The 23,701-nt window shown below is 37.1% G+C and overlaps 1 protein-coding gene across 1 annotated transcript in view; it reads right to left on the bottom strand.

Annotated features, from left to right (window-relative positions):
* Positions 1-17,725: 17,725 nt before the first annotated feature.
* LOC103152771 (copine-9-like) overlaps positions 17,726-23,701 on the bottom strand; it is a 96,148-nt gene continuing 90,172 nt past the window's right edge. Inside the window, exon 20 of the mRNA XM_016661367.1 lies at positions 17,726-19,327. Within this exon, the coding sequence (XP_016516853.1) occupies positions 19,145-19,327 (183 nt within the window). The 3' untranslated portion in view covers positions 17,726-19,144. The remainder of the gene's footprint in view (positions 19,328-23,701) is intronic.

Here is a 23,701-nt window from a genome sequence, read left to right as displayed (position 1 = left end):
CTTCTTTCAGTTCCAGCCTTTGCTGTGCCTGTTTCCCCTTCGACTCTTAAAATCTTGGTTGCCAGAACATTTACTGCTACTGCTAAAACTACTAAAACTCTGAATATTTCTAGTTTAGTACAGCACATAAGTTTTCTCCACCCAACGTGCAGAAATGTATTTTGCTTCCAGAGAGCTTGAAATTCCTGTTTTCAACACTGGTCTTTACAAATTCCTGCTTGATTCTTTAAATATTTGCTGCTTTTTCTTGCATTTTTACTTCTGCCCTTGTCATCCACTTAGATGTTGCATTGCACTGGTTGGATAACACTCAAAACTTGTATTTACATGGCAATAAGTTAGCTAAATATGAGATCAGTCAACATCTATTTATTGGAAGGACTTTATGTGTGCCTTTTGCACAGTACTAGTAAGTATTTACCCCCTGGCAGATTTCTTTCATTTTTGAGATCAGTTTTAATATCAAACAAAGGTGACTTGAGTGAAGTTGAGTGATAAAAGTTCAGACATATGGAAGGGTATAAATACTTTTGAACTGCACTGTACATAGCCAAAAAATAAAATAATTACTTTCTTGTACCACATAAGCAAAGCTATAGCTCCCAGGACTAGTAATTAATGCTCAGAACATCTCAGTGAATGTTAATGTAAAAATTGCCTAGCAAAAAAAAATTCAAATATCCATTTTTTTTTTCCAGAAGGCACTCAACTGGCTTAGTAATTTAGGGAAAAAAAATCTTATCCTTTTGTTACTATGGCTAAAGCTGTTTTAGTTTCTATACCTTTTACTTTAGTGGAGATTAAAATAATCCAACTGCCCAAAGCAACAAAAACTGCTCCTGGTCAAACTCATAGGCAGGAAAATACGACATGAAGGCAATTTCACTCCCAGGGTGAGACGTGGGAGAACAACTCTCTGTCCGCTAACAGAGGAGCTAATTTTTCACTTAGCGCTTTTGCTAGCTTTTTAGATGTTTAGCACACTTAGCTTCCCCTAAGTTTGTTTTTGCTGGATAAATTCTAGAGCACTGATTTACTATTGCTTTGTAATTTTTAAATTCTTCAAGTAGTAAGACATGTATATTCCTGCTCTTATTTTGAAGTAGATAATGACTGTTTACACCCAATAAGTTCCAGCAAGAAATATACATACAGAAACAAAATTAAAAAAAATAATTTAAACACAACAATAGCTAAAGGCGTTTTAAAACATAACTTATAAAGTCAAAATTAAATTGCTGTAGCTTTTCAAGGACAGATATAATTAGAATTGAAGTTAACATTAAACACTTTGTTGGTGTAGTGCTTTAGTGTTAGTAGACCAAATGTTTATGATTGGTGCTTTAGGGCTAGCACCCCTAAATTTAGCTACTCTGTTTACATGGCATGCCAGATTTGAGACCAAACACAAAATGAAGTCTTCCACTTTGCTTATGCACTTTATAGAGTATTTAATGTATGTAAGTGTATTTGTGTGTGATCTTTATGATGTTGTGACAGCATGTGATGCAACTGATGACACAGAAGCAGAATACAGCATTTGTGATTGGCAGAAATATATGGAAATAAGTCAGACAAAAAAAACACATCTGAAAGGATTATGGATGGACTCATACTGGTTTAAGTTCTGCAGATGGTCATTATTCTGATCGGATGCTTCACTTTGGATCACTGTTGTGGCTCAAACATGCAATGCTATACAGTTTGCAGTAGGAACATTTACTTTTCATGGACTTTGGTCAGTGTTTTGACTTTTTACTGTCAGCATTTAGGACTCTATGATCTCAGGTGAATCAGGTGACCTGGATGTTCACTATAAACAAACACATTTAGCTCGCTTTTCTAAACTTTATTGTGGCAAAATCCTGCTTGGGAAATTCAGTTTCTTTACCTTGTTGCACATGTGGATCCTTACTATGACTGGGCAAAATCTTAAGTCAGTTCAACGCAACTCAGCGCTGTGGCAGCTTGCACTGTCAATAGTAGAATTATTCCTACAAATGTAGGAGAAATGGTAAGTTCTGTAGTATTTCTATTAAAACTGTCATTTCCCTTAAAGTTTTTGCTGCTGTTTCACTAATGTCTGCTATTGGTGCTCATTGACTGTATTCCTGCTATCCAGGAGTTTTAGATGTATTAAGTTGATGATAATCATAACTCTTATGGTGCCAAAGTATGAATGCTGGTGTGAAATGGGAACCTTCTGGACAAACTGGTGACGGCAGGAAGCAGAGCTTCTGCTGTATGGGAGGTAAATGTAATAGTGTTACATCACTTCCTGGTGCAAAATCCTTCCAAGACGAGGATTGACCATGTAATTGCACTCATTGACGTAGCATATGATGATATTTGGTGATTTTTAAAAAATAATTAATACCAGATTTTTCTTGAAAGAAAAAGACAAAACAAAACAAATAAAACATTGGCTTTCTCAGTAAATAAAATGGATCATGGCTCATTTACGAAAAATGCTGGCTAATTTAGCACATAAACTCTCACACCAAGTCTGTTAAGTTGCTAGTTTAAAAAACATTAAATGTTTAAAGAGAAACAGATTCACACCGATCTGTAAGCACTTGCCTTTCCTCCCCAAGAGGTTGGTTAGATCTAGACTCATTTCATGGTTACCTCATTTTAATCGTCCTCTCTCTGCAGGTTCCACTTCACTGGAGGCAAAATAAATAAATATTTACATTTTCTATCTTGTGTAGATAATATATTTTTGGAGAAGCTGAGTGAGAGCCTGATTCAGTCTGCAGTGGGTCTTTTCTTTGGCAAACTTGCTAATTGAGTTCGGCTGCTCCATTCAAACTCACAAACACCTACACATATGCGCATTATGTAAGCCCCAGATGGACTTAATGAGTCAAAATGATTTATATCCTCTGGTAAAAGGTGCATTAAGCCAAATTTGAAACGAGGAAAATGTGTGTCTCTGTAGTCCCTGACAATGCTTGGAACAAAGCTGGCATTGTGACTGAAGAAGGTAAATACTGCTGAATCGGTGAGGGGCAAAAACCAAAGTCTGTTCCCTGGTTTGCATATTTAAAGAAAATGATTTGCATCTGTATTGAAGTTTCTCGGGTTCTTCCTTCAGCTACCTGAACAACTTTATTGTTTTTAAAGTGTGACTACAACATGAACCACTTCATATTCTGCTGTGTTATGAATATAGCCTTTAGGGTATTTTATTTAGATGAGATACAATTGATGAACATTAAGTTCCTCAATTATGAAGTAGAACAAAAAAAGAATCCATGATTTTCCAAAACAAAAAAAAGTTTTGCTCCAATGAAAAGCTGTAGCTCAGTGGTGTCCAAAATGGGTCATGGAGGGCCGGCATCCTGCATGTTCTAGTTCTCTCCCTTCTGGTCGTAACAACCTTCTCAGCAGGTCAATGTTCTCTTAGGCCTTCTAACGAGCCATCATTTGATCCAGGTGTGTTAAACCAGGGAGAGAACTAAAGCATGCAGGATGCCGGGCCTCCAGGACCCACTTTGGGCTCCACTGCTGTAGAATTTATGTAATTGCAATTTTGCAGCTACAAAGACCAAATAAATAATATAAATGGTCTTAACCTTGACTGTGTTGTTCTAACACATTAAATCACCTGAACTATTCATTATCAAGTCTTTTGCAGCCTTCATTTAGCTCTTGTGCTAATTTTGAAAACATTTAGTACACTTCTAAATTGATGTTTTCTGATAAATTCTAAAGTGTTAATTTACTCAGCTGTTTTGTAAATTTTCAGCAGAGTAAAGTTTGACATCTGTGTTGAAGTTTTGGTTATCGGCTGTGAAGAGTTCCTCAAGTAGTTAGCTGTTTATGCTCATGCTTGTGGCAATAGCTGCATTTCTATTACAAATGTGTGCAATATTCTGCTAATATAGAAAAAATAAATTTTTGCAATTGTGTCCAATAAAAATAAAAAAATAAAATTCAAATCACCCATAAATAAGTGACAGGTCATTAAAAACCATGGCAGAGATTGATGTAAACGTGACATAAATTCAAAATGCAGTAATGGTGCTAGCGCTTATCTACCAGTCAATCAGAGGAGATGTTGGCATTTTACTCAGACTTTGGAGCAACATGCCTCTTATATTTGGGAGTGGCTGCATAGGCAGAGTCTTGGGGAAATGTTGTTGCAGTGTTTCCATTAAGAAAATGTATTTTTGTAATTTCAGCTTCCTCAATTCTATGGTTAATGGAAATGTATGTCATGTCTTGACAGGTTTTCAGTTGTGCCGTACTCGTTTCATGTTCAGATGATTGTTTGAATAGAGCTGCGTGATATTAGTACTTTGGGATTTGCTTTTCTAACCTAACTCCACTTTAAACCTCTCCAGATCTTTCTCCCTGACCTGTCTGCTGTTCCTTCATCTCTGTTTGTTCACTAAGAAATTCCCGAGGCTGTTAGAGTACAGTTGAATTTATACCTAAAGTTTAAATATTTTTATTTTTATTTAAAATAATGCAAAAATTATCTTTTTTCTTACTATTGATCTGTTACATAAAATTCCAATAAAATAGATTTAAACTGTCATGTAACTTGACAAAAGGTGAAAAAGCTGAATGAATTCAAAAGTTCTTGCAATTAACTGTAAGATATTTAACTTATTAATTTTCCAGGTGTATTAAATATATATTTTTATTGTTTTTGTTAATCTGATGTTTGCTGGATGTCAGTTTTGCAGTTAATGCTGTCCTGACTGTTGTCTCACACTGCGTATTTATGTTGTAACCAGCTTAAGCCTCTCCAGCTGACCAGCAGATCCCTGTGGCTTTAAGCTCTGCCATGTAAACAGGAAGTTGTAGAAGTTCACTGGATAATAAGAGCAAGCCTCTCCTCTCAGATACTAACCTGACACTCTGTATGTACACAAACACGATTCATCTTATCCACTGACGACAGCAAAATAATCAAATCTGCTTCTGTTGTGACAAAAACAGCATGAATCATTTACTGTTTTCTCTACCAAATGTTCCAAGGTAACATCTTTGTTATTGTGAGCGAGTGACCCTTGACCTGAAAACAAAATAGAATGTTTTTCCTCAAGTACAGCAGAGACATCTATTTTAAGAATCCCTTGAGATCATCAAAGTACCAACATGAAGAAGAAATGCTCGCTTTAAGCAGAGTTGCAGGGAACAGAGATCCCCTCAGAGAATTATGCAACAGGTTTATGATAAAACTATAAAGGACCTTAACCCTTTCCTCCCTCACCCGGTCCCTGCCTCTGCCGTAAACACTCGCTGGTGTAAACACCCCTCCTCCCTCTAATGCACTTTGTAGACAGCTTAGTTGGCTTTTAGTTACACTAGCAAGTCCCATCCTATTTGATGGATTAGGTATAGTTCCTGTTTGCCCTCAGAAACTTTATGACACGCACATATTACACGGATAGATGTGTACCTAGATACACATCTTGCAATTAACTGTAACTGATATCCAGCAAACAGATTAACAAAAACAATAAAAATATATATTTAATACACCTGGAAAATTAATAAGTTAAATATCTTACAGTTAATTGAAAGAACTTTTGAATACCTTCAGCTTTTTCACCTTTTGTCAAGTTACATGACATTTAAATGTATTTTATTGGAATTTTATGTAACAGATCAATAGTAAGAAAAAGATAATTTTTGCATTATTTTAAATAAAAATATTTAAACTTTAGGTATAAATTCAACTGTACTCTAACAGCCTCGGGAATTTCTTAGTGAACAAACAGAGATGAAGGAACAGCAAACAGGTCAGGGAGAAAGATCTGGAGAGGTTTAAAGTGGAGTTAGGTTAGAAAAGCAAATCCCAAAGTATTAATATCACACAGCTCTATTCAAACAATCATCTGAACATGAAACGAGTACGGCACAACTGAAAACCTGTCAAGACATGACATACATTTACCCTGACATATCATGTGGAGATAATGTAGACACCCTATACACTGGATCAACATGCAAGAAATTGTCCCTCTTGTTGGGTAGCTTGAAAAATCCTACACAGTTTCTGTTGATTATTTTGACTCAGGCCTACTGACTCATACTAAATGTGATAATAAACAACCTCTGATGAACGTCAGAATCAACCAAAGAGAACCACAATTCCCTAAATTAGACTGACAACATTTTTTTTTTTAAATTACTTTTAGCTATCGGTTTTTTGTACACAGGTACAAATTTATGAATGGCAGGTAAGAAATGTCCCATGATGACATCGTTCCTTTTTAACCTCCTGGTTATTTCCCACTTATTACACAAGAGGACATCCACCCATCCAACCCTACACCTGCTTAAACATCTGCAAGGTTCACATTTTGAGTATCCTGATTGACTCAATCCAAACCAGTAGGTGTTTTTTTTTCTGCTTCTTTGACAGAAAAGTTTGCTCAAAACTTGTGACAACATAATTAAAACCTAGTTACTGAAAATAAACTTAAAATGTGCATTAGTCCTGTGGCCTGTTGGTAGATCGTTTCATTTAAAGGAGAATGGGGGAAGGTTTCAAGCCTGAGAACAACATTTCCACTGTATTGTGTGGCTGTTTTTATGGAGGAGGAACTGGTGCACTTTACAGTATAGATAATGCCATAAAGAAAAAACCTCAACTATTGAAGCAACATCTCAAGACAGGAGTTAGAACCAAATAGGTGTTCCAAATAACCAATGATTCCAAGCATTTCATAATGATCTCTGAAGTGGCTTAGGGAGAAAAATGTTTTTAGAGTGACCAAAGTCTTAAAATCTCAGTCAGAAAATGAAAAAGGTGAGCAATGTGGTCTCCCTGACCCAGTTAGACCAGTTTTGTCTGGAGGAATGAGCCCAAAATGACAGAAAACTATTGTGACAAACTTGTGGAAAGACACTTAAAACATTTGCCCCAAGTCATCTTGAATAAATCTCATGTTTTTTTTGTTTTGTTTTGTTTTTGTTTTTCCAATAAATATAAAAACCTTTGGTAGTTCTAACTGATCTAAAATAGTTGTTATCCCCTTGTACTTATGCTGATGGACCTGGACTGGGTAATTCTGAGAGTTTTGGGGCGATGTGTGGCGTAGAGCTGGAGCAGTCACCCGATGTAAGGAGGATATTAGTTTCAGGGTTCGATTAGTAACCACGGGCCTCGCTGCATGTCTTCACTCCTCTCTCTGCCTGTTTTCAGGCGAATGCACTGCAAATAAAGGCCACAACCTTTAAGACAACAACAGTTTTACACCAACATTAATACTGTTTAAAAAAAAACAACAAAAAAACAAAAACAACACAATTTTGTCATCTTTACAACTGAGCCAAACACTAAAATCTCAAGCCAACTTGTCAAACCTAAACTGGATTAGTTTACACTGATAATAGCTTCTTTCAACGCAACTTATGACCAGTGAAAAACAAAGTTACTCCCAAAAATATTTCTTTAAATCTCCACTCATTGTTTCTCACCGAACCTTTCAGTTCCTCTGATGTTATGTCTGATCAGTTTATGCTCTACAGTCAAATAAAATATCAAATGAAAAACAGGCTTCTGTCAACAAACTGCATCTTCCGTGTTCATCTGAAATCCGAGGGTAATGTCACAGAGAACCCGTACATCTGTAGGTTGTTTGCTTTTCTTCCCTTTCCATTTGTTTAACCTGTAAAAACACCAGGTCATCCAACAATTCTGTCATCAGCAAAAACCTTTACATACTTCAACATATGCTTGTTTCAAGTTCTCTGAAGACTTTTGAGTTACTGTTGCTTCAGCTATTTTTCTTCATCAAATCTTCCTCATTTGTGTCTCTATGAGTCTCCCTGTTTGAATATGTAGATAAGTCATTACTCAGACTGAAATCTGAAATGAAATGTTCCGCTTGGAGGAACTATTGGAGCAATCTGTCTGTGAATGGCTGTTCGATAAATACCAGATGCTAATGTGAAAAAAAAAAAAAACCTGTTTATTCAGACGCAGGACGATGGGGGGTGAGATAATATGCAAAACGCCTGTTGAGAGATTCATGTCTCCGCTCTGCTTTCTCTAAACCTGCTGGGGGCCGAGTGGATCAGCTGCATTAAACATCGTCTTCCTCTCATTTGATGGCATTTCTCAGATGAAGAGTAATTTATCAGAGACGAAGTGAGGCTGTATGTGGCAAAGCGGTAGTTCAGCTGGCCTTTTAGTCTTAGTTTTAGTAGAATTACTTTCTTGCCTCTTCAAAAACAATTGTTTTTTCAAATTTAAAATTATATTTTTAGCTTAAGAGATGGTTATTTTGTACTAACCCAAGAAAGTGTTAAAGATAAAGGCAAAAGCTAACAAAGCTCTACTAAGAGCTAAATGCATTAACACAAATTGCAAAACATGAAGTATGAAAAAAATTTAACTTTTTGAGAAAATGCTCATAAAACATACCTGTAAAACTTCTTATATGGCTGTAGTTATTGACATATCTTTTTTTAGAACAAGTAAAATATCAAAAGGGGAATAATTATGGAATCAGGTTGTATTTTATAAAATGAAATTTTATAAGAATGCAACTTATAATATTGACTTTTCTGTTTTTGGTTCATGAGTTCATTTTTCTCAAACAATTCTAAGTGATTTTGCCCTGTGATTGGAAAAATAATACTAATTTCAACAGTGTTATTAGTTTCTTGAAAATGTCATTTCGCAAATGGATGCTCAGAATAAATAATATGAGGTGTAATTTTTTTGTTGAATTGTTTTGGGGTTTTTTTAAGTTTTCCCAGGGGTTTTATGATGTTGTTTTAAAGCAGGGGTCCCCAAACTTTTTCCTGCGAGGGCCACATAGCTGTTCCTTTCTGTGGTTGGGGGCCGGTCTTAGTTTTTGGAGAAAGAAACCTTAGAAAATTCTTGTCGAGGGGGGAGAAGGGCTGTTCTGTCTTTGAAACTGTCGAGCGGGGGAGGGGGGGCGGGGGGCGACGAAGACACATATTCGCGCTTTTAGATAGATTTTTACCCAGAATGCAAATGGAAAAAACCGTGAGTGAAACGGTGACTGGGACTGACTAGTATATATTCCATTGAGGGAAAGTTAGTTTCACATCTGCTCAAGAGCCCCCCTGGTGGTTGAAGAAAAATCCACATATAAACCAGAAAATACAATATATGAAAAAAAACACTGAATGCTATGAGCAGGCGGGCCGGATACGGCATTGTTCAGGGGGCCGGACCAAATGACGTGGCGGGCCGGATCCGGCCCGCGGGCCGTAGTTTGGGGACCCCTGTTTTAAAGGCTCAGTGTGATGCATGTGCTGACATCTACTGGTAAAATTAAAAACTGCAACCAACTAGAATTTTGTCATCCTGACAGTCTTACCTCTTCAAATTTTTTAAACATTGTGAAGGTACAAACAAAGCCTTAGGAATCATGCCATCCAACCTTTTGCTTCTTGGATGTTCAATGCAGTGAAGCTGAATAATACATTTTATGATCTCCATGGTTGTTTTCCATACTCCTCAGGTCCCAGACGCTGCCGGTTTTACCCACACAGAGGCTGCTCTGTGTAAAAGCTGCTGTCATGCCTATTGTCGAGGCTCCACAGAGTATATTATGCCTCCAAGTCCTGCATCTGTAGTACCAATCCCAACTGTTTCCAAACACAGAGAACAAAGGCTCTCCTTTGTGCAAACTCTAAAATCTGGGGTATTATATGTCCCGTTGCTCCTGTGTCTGTTCTGATCTAAAAATGGTTTGCTTCAGTATAAAGAAGCCAAGGCAGGATTTAATGGTTTTAAATGATGTCTCTTAGTAACAGATTCCAGGAGCAGGAGGTATTGTCAAGCCAGCGCTGCAGTAGGCACGCAATGACGCTGAGATGCTCAATGACGCTGAGATGCTCAGGTCTGGAGGGATTGAAGAGAAGGCTTGGATAGGAGGGAAAACAGTTATGTGGTATACAGAGCCTACGCAAGGGTGGACAGGGCCTGAGGCAGAATGTGATATGGGGCCCGATTCAAGTTGAGTTCACTGTGAGGTAACTGCTACAGCACTATTAATGTCATAAGCTTTCAATGCCTGGTCATGCTTTGCATTTACTACAGACTGTTAGACAGCTGGAAATTACATATTAAAGGGAATAGTTTTTAAGATTCTTCATGTCTTCCATTGTAATTTCAAACTGCAGCTTGGACTGAAGAGTACATTTGGTAATATGAGTTCAAAATGTCATATTTAATTTGTTACTAGGCTGAAAACAGAGTCAATCTGAATGGTAGAGAAAAAAAGCCTCCATATTTCCTTCCAGGTACTGGAGTCCCATTATACATGTTCACAGAGGCAGCGACTGTGTCGACTTTGGCCGTGTTTCTGTTCAGTTTACGCCTCCATCTGCAGCACCTCTCAGCTGTGACAGCATAACAACAACAAGAAGCTGTTTTATAAAGCTGCTCAGAGGTGAGGTAAGTGGAAAAACAGAAAACCTACATAGTAGCTGCCGGTAATACTAACACAGCTTCTACTCAGTCTTTAAAAAAAATAGCAAACCTGCTGCCTTCTTGATTATTTACTCAGAATGAATGTACATCAGACTCTGCTGCTTGGTATTAAACACAGTCATCTTATGTGTTTGTAGAAGGTCATAAGTCTTTGAAGAGACTCCGTTCAGCTTGGCTCCTAATCTTTTGAGGAAGTCGCTCTGGAACAAGCTCAGACATCTCCACTTTGTTTGTCTTCGCCACATTTTTCAAAGAATTCTAACAGTAGCTTGCCCAGCTCTCGTAAAGCAGCTCAGTGAAAACTTCCAGAGTGCCCCCATGTTCCAGCTTGAAAGCCTCATTTATATTTGCCCAAAGTTTCCCTGAGCTAAGCCTCCCTGACCTATTACCCAAAGTCCCACAAAACATGGTTTGTTCAAGTCCTTTTAAAAACACAAGTTTTCGCCAGATGTTGTTCCTTGTTTCTTTCCACAAAGTCATAAAATTAGTGTTTAGAAAGAGTTGATCTGGGTGGGAGGTGCACTCTAATGACATCAGGATCTCCTTGTTGTTGTCCAGTGCCACTGCAGAGTAAAGTGCTGGGAGCCAATTAAAACTGAAATCATTTATGGCTGAGTGAATTTCTACGGAAAAGCTTCCACATTGATACACTCCAATGTCATTTTCTGTAACCATTGCCTGCTTCAGAACGCTGCTTAAGGCAACCTGATAACATCTCCCACTTGCTGTCATTACAGTTAATAGGCCTTTAAAGTCTGTTCAGGACTGCAAAAGCACTAGCATGGGGTGCTAATATAAAAAAAACTTAGTCAAGATGCCAACATGACAAACCAGATCGATCACTGTCTTTGGTCAAATTTTCATTTCCACATGGCAAATATAAAGACACGTTTTCAAAGGGCTTGGTTTGTTTTACACAATGCAGTGGCAAAATGAATAGCACCTGAAAATATAACAAAAGTTGCAGTTTTGGTCAGAGTCTACCAAAACTGGTAGACTGGTAACAGATGTGAAAACATTCTTTAAAAAAAGCCAGCACTGATGGTGTTTCCTGTGACATCAGACTGAAGGTGATGGTGGAGGTGCAGGAACCCAGTGTATTTAAGGGGAAATTTTGATGAAACTCTGCAGATGTGATACCTTGGTACCTTTGGTATAAACATCGTGCAGGATGGACATCTGGAGCACACCTATTTTTTGAGAGGACAGAAATGTCATGATCACCTTTATGCTTAAGGATACTTTCTGCATTTTCCACATACGTTGTTACTCCATGACCTCTAACCCTGCCTCTTTTACAATTTCTAAGGACTCTCACTTTTAATTTGAAATCTTTTAACAAGTAAATGTAAAAGAAAAAAAAAAGAAAAAAAAAATCTTTCTTAGCACTTTACCTGATAAACTCCTCCAGCGAGGACAATGTAGTAGCTGCAGATGAAAGGATATATTTCATGTGGAAATCATAATTTCAACATGTAACAGTTCAGTAGCTTTATTTGAGCAGTGATGCTACAGCTGCTTCTGACTGCAAAGCGACGTTCCTTACTGTGAAACATGACTTTATTTTCTCGGTGTCCAACATCTCTGTGATGTTCTCAGTAGTAGATGGTGTCCATATGATCTGTTGACTGATTCCAACAGATCTGAATGTGGTTTAGGTTTTCACTGGGGTATTCGACTAACTTCCATACTTTTTGGCACAACAAAGACAGCTGTGTCACTTTTACATTAAGTTGCTTTCATACTAATAACTTAGCATAGTTTAACATTTTTTGCCTTTGCAATCTTTTTTTGCTAAATGTGGTTATTTTGAGGATGTTTGTGATCATTTCTCATCTTTGCCTTTGTAGTGACATCTCTTTGTAGTGTTTTTAGTGTCTGCAGTTTTTTGGTGACTCTATTGTGATTTTACACATTTTCTTGTCATCTTGAGTTGTTTTTGTGTCTCTTTGTTGAAGTCTTGACATAAAAAACATAAAGTGGAACTTTGAAAACAAAGATGCGCCTGTTTCCTGGAAATTCAATGTGTATGTGAGATTGCTACAGTTTTCTAAGTTTGATATAAATATAGTGAAATGGCCTCTCTGTGATGCAGTGGGAGATAATCAGGAGAAGGACCAAGATGACGATAAAAGCACCACAGTGGATCATCTATCTCCATGTCATTTGTTGCCTTACAAAAGTATTTATTATAGCCTTATTTTCGCATTAGCTTCATTTCCGTTACAAATATACATAAAACTTTTTTTGATATTCTAATTTTGAAAAAACACAATTTCACAATTGTATCGTTTCCTTTACATAAGAAATGTAATTACAATCACATGTGAATGAGCTTGTTCAAGTCACGTCATTAAAAATCATGGCAGTGATGGATGTAAATACTTACATAAGGTACATTCATATTTCAGCACTAGAGCTCATCCTCTGTCAGCCACCAGAGGAGACATTGGTGTTTGAGCTCTTTGTTCTTGGGATTGGCCTCACATTCTGCATGTTTGGAAAAGTGAAGTTGGTGGTTTCGTAGAAGGCCAACAAATTTAACACTTGACAGACAAGCTCTGCCTTTGACGAACTGTGTGATGCTGTGAAAGCTCTTGTGGAACCATCTGCATGTTGTCCCACGAGGTCAATGCCTACAAATAAGTGTGTTACTGTTGCTGTATAACAAACTGGTGGTTGTCGCCTGATTCATAAAGTTTTGCCATTGAAATACATCAATTTCAATTTGGCTGAAAAACCAGAGGTCTGTGACCACATCAAATTATGTGAGTTTTTTCAAAATTGTTGTTTCCAGTAAGTGAATTTATTTTTAGAATTCCAATTTGTGCAAGTTTAATGTCGATGAAAACACATCATAATAAAATTAATCAAAAGCTATCATATAATACAATGATTCCCACACCAAGTTTCTTTGTGGGGTTGATGTGTTCAGGGGGCTGTACTCTATTTCTTCATTTTGCATTTTGTTCACAAAGTTCAAATTTGGCTTCTTTGACCATAGCACCTTATTGTATTTTTGCCGTGTCTTCTGCAAACAGCAAACAGAACTTCTTATTGCTTTTCCTCTACAACAGATTTCTTCCTGGCACTCTTCAATTAAGGTTAGATTTGTGGAGAGGTTAGAGCCTCTTGGTTGCTTCTCTGATTACTGCTCTCCTTACCTGGACTGTCAGTTTAGGTGGACGGCCACGTCTCTGTAGGTTTGTAGCATCACCTTACTCTTTCCATCTTTAGATGATGGATTTCACAGAGGTCTGTGACCTCTCTGCTGCGTTTCTTGGTCTTCATGGTGCTGTTTGTTCGCTAATGTTCTCTAACAAACCTCTGAGGCTTTATACTGAGACTCAGTCTCCTTTGCCTTACCTGTCCTGTTGCTTACACACATTATTTGGCTTCCCCCAGCGCACCTTTCCTGTTCCTACTGTCACCACAGATCACAGCATCGTCTGACAAACCAGCTCCATGGGGACTCCTGGCAGACCTCATGTGTCAACCTGTCCATCACCAACCCACAGGGTGATGGACAGCTGATGAAAAGAGACAGGACATATTTCAACTCCATATCTTGTTTTAGTTTGCCAAGTTGCTGACCACTTAAAACTCTCTAACCCGCACCACTCCGCCACCTTCAAAATTGGCCTTGCCAGTCAAGCTCCCAGTTGGTTTGCAGATTGCTTGAAAAGAGAAGGTTTACCTCAAAGATCAGTCTTAAACTCTTAACGCTCTGACCCAATTTTTTTTTCTGACATACAGACTCTGACTCGAGGTTCCTTCTCCAGACCATTGGACTCACGAAAGTTTGTACCAGAAATCTTGGCAGCATAAACCCAAGCCGGTTTGGCAGTAAACTCAAATCTGCTCAAACAAGATCGCCATTTCCGTAACATTTTTCTGTAAGTTCATGGCTAACAGAGCTTTTTCTATATGAAAAATATTTAATTTCCAAAGCGGATGTAGTTTACTTTTCCACCACGTCTAACTTCCTGTCTCATTCATTACATTCTTGTGAAATTACTGTGTAGTTCCAACCAAGGCAGACCCCAGGCTGGACAGACAGAGATGCAGTTGCTAGGAATCGCGGCCGATCTGCAAGACCCCACTGACATTAATGTGTTCTGATTTCTGCGTACATTTTCCAACTTGATTTTCTGTTGAATCGGATGCCAAATCAGATCCGGTGCGTGTTGGCCTTAAGGCTCATCTTGTCCACAATTTTTATTTCTGATTCCTGCATTAAGTCGTCAAATGCTTCCTTCCATTTTTATGCAGATGATTCTGTCATTTACAGGCATTTGAATCTCTACAGTCCACTTTTGATGCAGTAAAAAAAATTGTCTCAAACAATTGAAGCCGAGTTCAAATGCTGATTAATTTGATATAAAAACTTTTTTTCAAATTCATCCATCCTTTCTGAGAACATCCCCTCAACATGAACTGCCCAAATTAAAACTGTCAAGCTATGAGCCAAGTAGGACACAATTATAAATATATATATATGCTCTTTAATCTGAAATCCACATTGAACATTGTGTGCAGGGTAATAAAATCAACAAATACAACATAAAATAATCAGGTTACAGTTGAGACCAGCAGTTTACAAACACCAAATAAAGACTTTTTTTTTCTTACTGTTAACTTTCTTAACTTTCAAATTCATTCAGATTGAATTAGAATTACCAAAATATTTTTGATTTGCTGAATACCACAGTCATGGGAGAAATACTATGTTAGAGTTAGCAATATCTATCAGCTATCAGTTTTTTATTTATCAATATCATTAAAATCAAAAGTCTACATATATTTCATCAGTATTTGGTAGCATTGCTTTTATATTTTGGGTTTCCATCCAAAAGATTCTCACAATACTTCATATTTTGAAGAGGTTTATAAATAAACCTGCAACATATTCTGTCATTATTGTAGCACTTGGCAAATAGAAATAATTTTGGTAATGCTGACAGAACTAAAACAAGAGAACTTTGATCTGATTTGACTTCATGAAGCGAGAAACACATGTATTAAATTGGTGTTTGTAAACCTCTGGTTCCAACTGCAAGAGTAATCACAAACCTTATATTAAAACACAGCAAGATATTCATCAAAACATTTTTTTCCTAATCTCTACATTCTTCTTATCGGACATTCTTCAAAAGATCTCAACACACATTTATACAGTAATTTGCAAAAAAAATATTTCTACTCCTTATGAATCACATTTTGCCATTTTTTATCTGTGGGGCTTGATGTATTATATTATGATTTTACTTCATATACCAACACCAGTAACCTTCGATACTTTGTGTTTGTTCACAAATAAACCCAATAAAGGTTTGTTGCCGTAAGGTGAGTTAAGATTAGTTAAAACTTCTGCAAGACAGTGGTTATGTCTTCCCGAAACACAGATACAGACTGCTCTCTAATTTAAGCAAACAAGTGGAAACATTTCTTGTCACAGACATATATATACAAATAAACGTTACATCTTCCTTTCTTTGAAGGATTACACAGTCAAAGAGACAGAAATCTCAGCCAGGCTTTAAGAATCCTCTGAATCAGGGGTCTGCAACCTTTACAACCCAGAGAGACATTTTTACCCGGATAAATAAAACTTCTTCACAAATGTTTAATGACCTAAAAAAAAGAAAAAAAAAGAAAAAGAAATAAAACTTACAATTTCTTATCCGTTACAAGAAATTTGTCGTCATACTTACAGAATCATTTTACGTCTAATTTTAGGTGTTAAGATAAAGAAAATCTAACTTTTACATTTTCTTTTATGAGATGTAGAGATTTATGAAAAATGATGTCAACCCCGCCTAGGAAGCTTTCAACAAGAAAAATGTATCTAAAAAAACAGATACTTGTAAAGTCATTCTGTGGTGGAAAATTAATGTAGTTATTACATAAAGAACAGACAAACGGCAAAAACCTATTTGTTATTACACTGAATATATATAAACGTGCCTTTATTGTGTCATTCTCATGAAAAAATTACAATTTTTCATAACTATAATCTTCAATTAATGAAAACCATAAAAACCGGAGGTGCAGCATCAGATGTCAAGAAATTTGAAAACAAGATGATTAAATGCAAAGCAATATTTTATATTTTTGGAGCAAAAAAGACAAAGTTGTAAGCAGTTTTTCATTGTTCATTGTTTTATTGTGGCAAGATTTTAAGGCTACATTTCCCAACCCTAATATCTATATCTAAGTCTTACTAAGTATTTTTTTTGTCTTTAGAGTTAATATCTTAGTGCACTTAAAATAAGACAAAACTAACTTACAAGTATTTTTTCAGAGTATTAGTTAGCTTTAAGTTAATAATTCTATAAATAGATATAAAAAGTACAAGTTCCACAGGGAGATTTTTTTTCACCAAGGCATTTTTCCATGTTATGAATCAAGAAGTCTAACAGTGGAACTAGTACTTTTTATAAAAAAAAAATAAAAAAAAAATGAAATAAAATATAAGGAATTATTCACTTTAAAAAGCTCCTATATCTAGTTGAAAAGTAACTTGTAAGTTAATTTTGTCTTATTTCAAGTGTACTAAGATATTTGCACTAGAAACTAGAAAACAATATTAATATTTTGTGTTTTGCATTGTGGAAGGTTGAATGGACCATTTTTGGCTCCGGTGCCGCAGGATGCAGACCCCTGCTCTAAATTCATCGGCATTCAACAGAATCCACATTTTTGTTTTCACTGGATTCTGTAAAACATAGATCAGATGTGAAATCTACACACGAATGTTTCCAAAGACAGAAAAAAAATGCATACATTTGTTCGTATTTTCGTTTAGAAGTGGAGGGGTGTGTAATATTTACCCCTCCACCCAACATGCAAAAAGAAAGGTTTTTTTAATTATATTTTTTTTTATAAAAAGTTCCACGTATTTACAAAGCGCACACAGAACACATCTCTACACCACGTGACGCAGACATCGCACACGGACGGTTTGCATTTCTAGGTCTGTTATTTCTACGCAGTCCTCGGTCGTTGTTGAATTTGGCTGGAAGTGTTCATCATGCACGCCTCAGAGGGGTGGGGTCGGGTGGGGGAGAGCTGTACAGCAGTTCATGCATAATATAGATAGAGGTCCGGCTATACAGGAGGGTGAGCACTAGGTGGCAGCCTTTTCCAACTTTGTAAGCAGCTCTGAAAGGAGCAGGACATGCATAAGGCAAACACTACGCTAGGAGTCGGTCGTATTGCTTTTCATAGAGTCTGCATTGATCCTAGATTAGCATCGTTTGGGGTTTAAATGTGCATACTTTCTTATTTTAAACTAATGAAGGGACAGAACTGCAGCTGGAACAAGATAAACACTTTCTCTCCACCTCACCGCGTCCTTGAGCATACCTGCGTCTTGTCTCCTCTCTTCCCTCCCCCTGGCTCTTTTCCTTCCTTCCTTCCTCTCTCCTCCTCCTCCTCTCCACAGGACAGCTGGATAGACTGGCATTTCTCTAACAGCAGGGGGGAGAGGGGGAATCTGCACCCAGCCTCGGCCCACGCTGGGCAGAGAGAAGGGTGGGTGTGGTGTCGCAGACAGAGGCGTGAGTGTCAGTGTGTGTGTGTGTGTGTGAGACTAATGCATCGTCTGACCCGACCCTGGAACCACCAGCGCTCGTCTGCAGCCTTCACAGCAGTGACTCGGAGTAAATGCTCCAGAGTACAAGTCGCTTCGTTCATGAATCAGGGTGAAAACATCTCACTGTACCTCTCACTCATCAAGGGCCCCAAATGATTTAGTTTAGACCAAAACCAAACTGGGCAGCTAATTGGAGAAAATGAGACAGAATGTCAACCTTCTGCAAGAGAGGTCTCTGAAAAACATAAATGATAGGAGTTGGACGCAAACACTAATGGTGTGTTCACACCAGCCAAAAGTGTTCAAAAGCTGACTGATTTGTAGGAAACCTGACCAAACTGGCAACACTGGATACGGACAACAAAGAGAAATCTTGTCCGCTTAAAAAAACTTGGTCTGTTTGAATTGAACGCTGAGCAGACAGCCTCCCAAAGCAGGAAGTGGATTACGGCACAGGGCATTCTGGGTAAATTTTGGGTAAAAACAACCTAAATGTCTAGGACTAGAGGAAGAAATGAACTTGTGGTCTTTGACTAAAAACAAAAGAAAAATCCTACAACCGCTAAAATCAGACACCACTCTATTTCTCTACATTTCGAGAAGATTGAAATTGTCATGGACGTTTTCGTGTTGTTTCTTTCTGTGGTTCTTGATGTAGCGCCACCACAGGAGAGGAGGGGAACAGGTTTTTCAAAGAGTTTGGAATGTTTGACAAAGTGCAGCTTAAAAGGGAACAGCAACAGCTGAAAATCTAACAAATATTTCTGTTGAGTCTGTTGAATATTGAGTCTACCGGACTATCAGGTGGGAAAACATCCTAAACATCCAGCTCTGAAGGTTCCAGTCAGGCGGTCGGTCCCAACGCTCTTTAGTAATGTAACCGAATATTAAGAGGAGGGAGAAGAACAGATGAGTTACAGCAGCAGGTGAATGGAGGATGAGCGCCCGCTGTGCTGAAGGGAGGCGTCTGTTTAGACTCTGGGTGAGAGAGCAGCAGGTTGACTCTTCCTTCTTTTTAAAGCAGCAAAGAAATGGAGGATAAGAAAAGCATAAGGAGGGGGAAAAAAGGACACAGACAGAGACGGGGAAGATGGTGGGGATTGTGTAGGTCAGATGTGCCGGTGCAGCGCCGGTAGAGGGGAGGAGGAGAGGGCCGGTCGTGGTTCGATTCCTCGGCTCTTCATGAACGACAGCAGCTGGTCGGGGATCTCAGCCAGGACGTCTTTGGCCAGCCGGGCCATGCTGAGCACCTGGTTACCGGACCTGTCGATGTAGTCTCTGAACGGAACGAACTAAAAGCAGGAAAGAAAACAAAATCTGTGGCAAATATCACTCCTTGTCACGCTACAACCATGGATTTCATGGTATTTCATCAGAATTTTAATGACAGATTGACACAGAACAGAGCTGTTTGGCTGAGCTGCAGAGGAGAGGCGGTGTCTCTGATCTGTCCTTGATGTGGGACACAGGAGACCAAACCAGGTTCAGAAGTGTGGACCACAACCACTAAATGGAACTGGTAAAAATCTGTGGTGTGCAATTTTGTTGACAGACTTCACAGTCCATGTTATTGATGATTTTGGTTGTGTTTTATTTTGGATAGTTAAAATATCTTCCAGGTCTTTAGGTAAGCGTTCTTCACAAAATTAACATGTATTGGTCTTTGAGAGGAGCCCTTGCATTATTATACCATTATCAATATATTATTTCAAAATGGTCTCAATACAACCTTATTATTTTTACCGTATTAACCATAATAGATACGGGGACAATTTATCGTGCATCATAATTTGTTATTGCAACAGGCTTAGCAATACATTTTGGTTATCAGCCACAACAGCAGGATTATTATTGGATATTGATATTATTATTGATATCGGCCTATATTTTCACCTTTTTTCATTCTTAATCTAAACCATTCCATTGTATCTCTGGTTGTTTTTGTCTCAGTTCATTTCCCCTCCAGCTTCTCTGTCTCTGCTGATGAAAAACATCCCCACAGCATGATTCACCAAAGGGTTGGCTTTTTCAATTCAATTCAAAAATACTTTATTGATACCAATGGGAAATTAAACCAAAGGTCATGTACTGAGTTATTTTACACCACAAACACAGTTTTACATTTAGATTTTGCAATTTACTTTTGGTCTCATTTAGGTTTTAATTTTCCATCATATTTCTTCTAATTGGAAGTAATATTAATGTTTTGGATGGAGTTGCCCAGCCCTAACAAGTCTGAGAGAATATCTATGGAAGAATCTAGCATGGAAAAAACCCGACTCCTGTTTCCAATCAGAAACAAAATTCAAGAAAGAATAAAAATCATTCAAATTTAGATTAAATGCATCATGTTTCACTTTCCACGAAAGTCAGATGCAAGACATTCCTTATTATTTGCAATTACACTCCATTTTGTGTTGGTCTGTCACACAAAATCCTAAAAAAAAAACAAAAAAAAAAAACATTCAAGTTTGTTATTTTATCAAGGATTGTGATCGTCGTTACAAGCATTTAATCAGCTGCAGACAATAAAAACTGAAGGACGTATGTTTCAGGTAATGTTCTTATATTTTTTAGGCAGATGACATTTTAAAAAGAAGCAATTTTCACTCAAGCAGGCGGTTATTTCTGTAGGACTATAAAGAAAGCCTGGAATAATAAACGTGAGGGTTTGAAAAAAGATGCTGATGTCTGACAATAAGCAAAAAGAGATAAGAGATGAGAACAAAAGAACGGAGAGGTGGAGATGAATTTAGACTGATAAAGAAGCACTAAGGAGAGCTTCCAGCAGATAAACCAGATGTATAAATAGCCAGCTGTAAGAAGTGGTTTGACACCGCTGATGTCTCTGGGGTTGCATAATCGTCTGAATGTTGAATATTTGTGTGTGGAGAAGGCTGACAAGGCTACGTTTTTAGATTAGATTGCTTCCAACTGGAGGGATCTGAGCCATCGCTGAACATCCAGGATGTCCAGACCAGAAAACAAAGTCAGCAAGAACGAGATGGAGCAGTGAGGTGGGATTTTTTTTTTTTTAATTTTTGTTCTGGAATGAAAAAAAGATAACCTGTAGTGGGTTTTTTTGAGTGTCCATTAGCATGTTAATGCTTCTGCCTCCAGCCGGTCCTGAAATTATTCAAAAAAAAAAACAAAAAAAAAAAAACACCCACTGCTGTTTCTATTGTGTCATTATTCAGTTTTAAAATATTAAAGAAAGTAAAAAAAAATAAATAAATATAGGCCAACAAAATTGATAAAGTACTACAGTTTGAAAAAAATGAATAGATTTTTTACTAATGCTGTTTATGTAAGAGAAGATTTTGGGTTTTTACTTTTTATGTGACACATCTTAGAGCTGCATCTAATGATAAAAAAGTCTTCTTTTTTTAAAACAATATTAGAAATACGTTAAAATATGCAAATAACTGAATCCATTTTTTAAAGACAAATGAAAATGTTATTGCCTCAAATGCAGCAACACAGGATTCCTTTAGGATACACTTCATCAACGCTGCATCTGCAGCTGAAACATTCTGTCTGCTTAACTGTTGGTCAATTTTGGATTAATTAGTAAATAGCATAAGGTGCTTAAAATGAGAGTTTTTTTTTTTTTTTTTTTTTTTTTTAATTTTTGTTCTGGAATGAAAAAAAGATAACCTGTAGTGGGTTTTTTTGAGTGTCCATTAGCATGTTAATGCTTCTGCCTCCCGCCGGTCCTGAAATTATTCAAAAAAGAAAAAAAAAAAAAAAAACACCCACTGCTGTTTCTATTGTGTCATTATTCAGTTTTAAAATATTAAAGAAAGTAAAAAAATATATATATATATAGGCCAACAAAATTGATAAAGTACTACAGTTTGAAAAAAATGAATAGATTTTTTACTAATGCTGTTTATGTAAGAGGAGATTTGGGGTTTTACTTTATCAAATTGGTTCTCAAAAGTCTTCACAGTCCTGCTTTTTATGTGACACATCTTAGAGCTGCATCTAATGATAAAAAAATGTCTTCATTTTTTAACACAATATTAGAAATACATTAAAATATGCAAATAACTGAATCCATTTTTTAAAGACAAATGAAAATGTCTTCTTCCTTTAGGATACGCTTCATCAAAAGATGCATCTGCAGCTGAAACATACTGTCTGCTTAACTGTTGGTCAATTTTTGAATTAATTAGTAAATAGCATAAGGTGCTTAAAATGAGAGTTGTTGTTTTTAACAGGAAAAAAAGCTAAAAATTCCACTGGAGTTCTAGACAAAATGTAATTACATTTTTTTTTTTTAATCTTATGTCTACATTAATGTCTACATTTTTTGTAAAATTTTGGCTTAATTACTGCTCTGAGTGTGTTGTTCTTTCAGCAAATGGCCATTTTTCGTCTGCATTTTTCAATTAATGACGAATCGATTAATAAATTAGTTGATAATGATTTCAATAGTTACTTAATCACAATTCATTTGATTAATTGTTTCAGCCCTAATACATTTTGTGTTATTCAAATGAAAAATCTAATCAAATCTGTAAACCTTGCTCTCGATGTACACATCCTAATCTAATACTTGTAGGATAAATGTATAAAGATATGAGTCAGGAGAAGCGCCATTCATCCACACTCATAAAATGAAATTGTGTGCAGTCAGCTGAAACCACAGTATGTCTTATTTTGACACGAGACAGTGTCCAAACAGTGTCAGCCATTAGAATCTGAGCCCCTGTAACATCCCATCTTCCCTACAGGGACCATTTTGGGAATGAATGAATGAATGTGACCTCGCTTTGGAAGCTACGTAAACCTGAAATGGATTCTGGTTTACTTTAAATTCAGAAATATTTCAATCTTTTTCTTCATTTCAACTAAAAATCATACAGCTTAAAGTATGCGACCTGTGTGATATGAGACAGCCTGAACGTGACAGTAAGGAGAAAAATAAAATAATGACACAGAGAGAGAAGGAATGTGTTTTGCTCCGTCTGTGACGCCCTTCCCTCTGAAGGCTTAATTAAGGCAAAAACGGAGGGAGAACTCTGCGAATCTTCAAGTTGATCCCAACAGAAATTCTCTCTTCAGTTGCAGCTTTTCTGAAATAATGACTTCATCTGCATATTTAAAGGTCTCAAAGTGCAACCACAAAAACAAGAGGGTGCTGTGCATATTAAACACAATCCTTTGGTAAGCTAACTGTATTGTCACACTTTGAGCTCACGTTACAGCAAATAAACAATTGTTTACATGAAGCAACTCGCAGACCATTAAGAGAAGCCTGCGGACCACCAGTGGTCCAGGACTGCAGTTTGAGAAACACTGAGCTAAAGCAGGTCAACCTCACACTGTTACTTACTGGACCTGTTCTAGCTATTACTTCAAACTGAGGCTGAATATTTTAAACTGTACTATTTTAATCTCTACTAGAACCTATAAATATTTATACGATATATTCACATATATATCATAATATTTTGTAAGCAATAAATCTACACTTTAATCACTCGCCTGCTCTTAGTTTGACAGTACAGTGTGAAAGGTGTATGGAGGATCAAAACTGATATAAGAAACAAAAGTATAAATATATATTTAGTTTTTCCTTGTCCTTACACATTAATTTCCGTCAAGCAGTGTTGTGGTACTCGAAGTTGGTCTTGGTCTTAAGACCGGTCTTAAGACCA

The sequence above is a fragment of the Poecilia formosa genome, unplaced genomic scaffold, assembly GCF_000485575.1.
Source record: "Poecilia formosa unplaced genomic scaffold, Poecilia_formosa-5.1.2 Scaffold327, whole genome shotgun sequence".
Classification (NCBI taxonomy): Eukaryota; Metazoa; Chordata; class Actinopteri; order Cyprinodontiformes; family Poeciliidae; genus Poecilia; species Poecilia formosa.
Note: the sequence above shows the minus strand (reverse complement) of the source record. Positions and strands in the feature narration are given on the sequence as shown.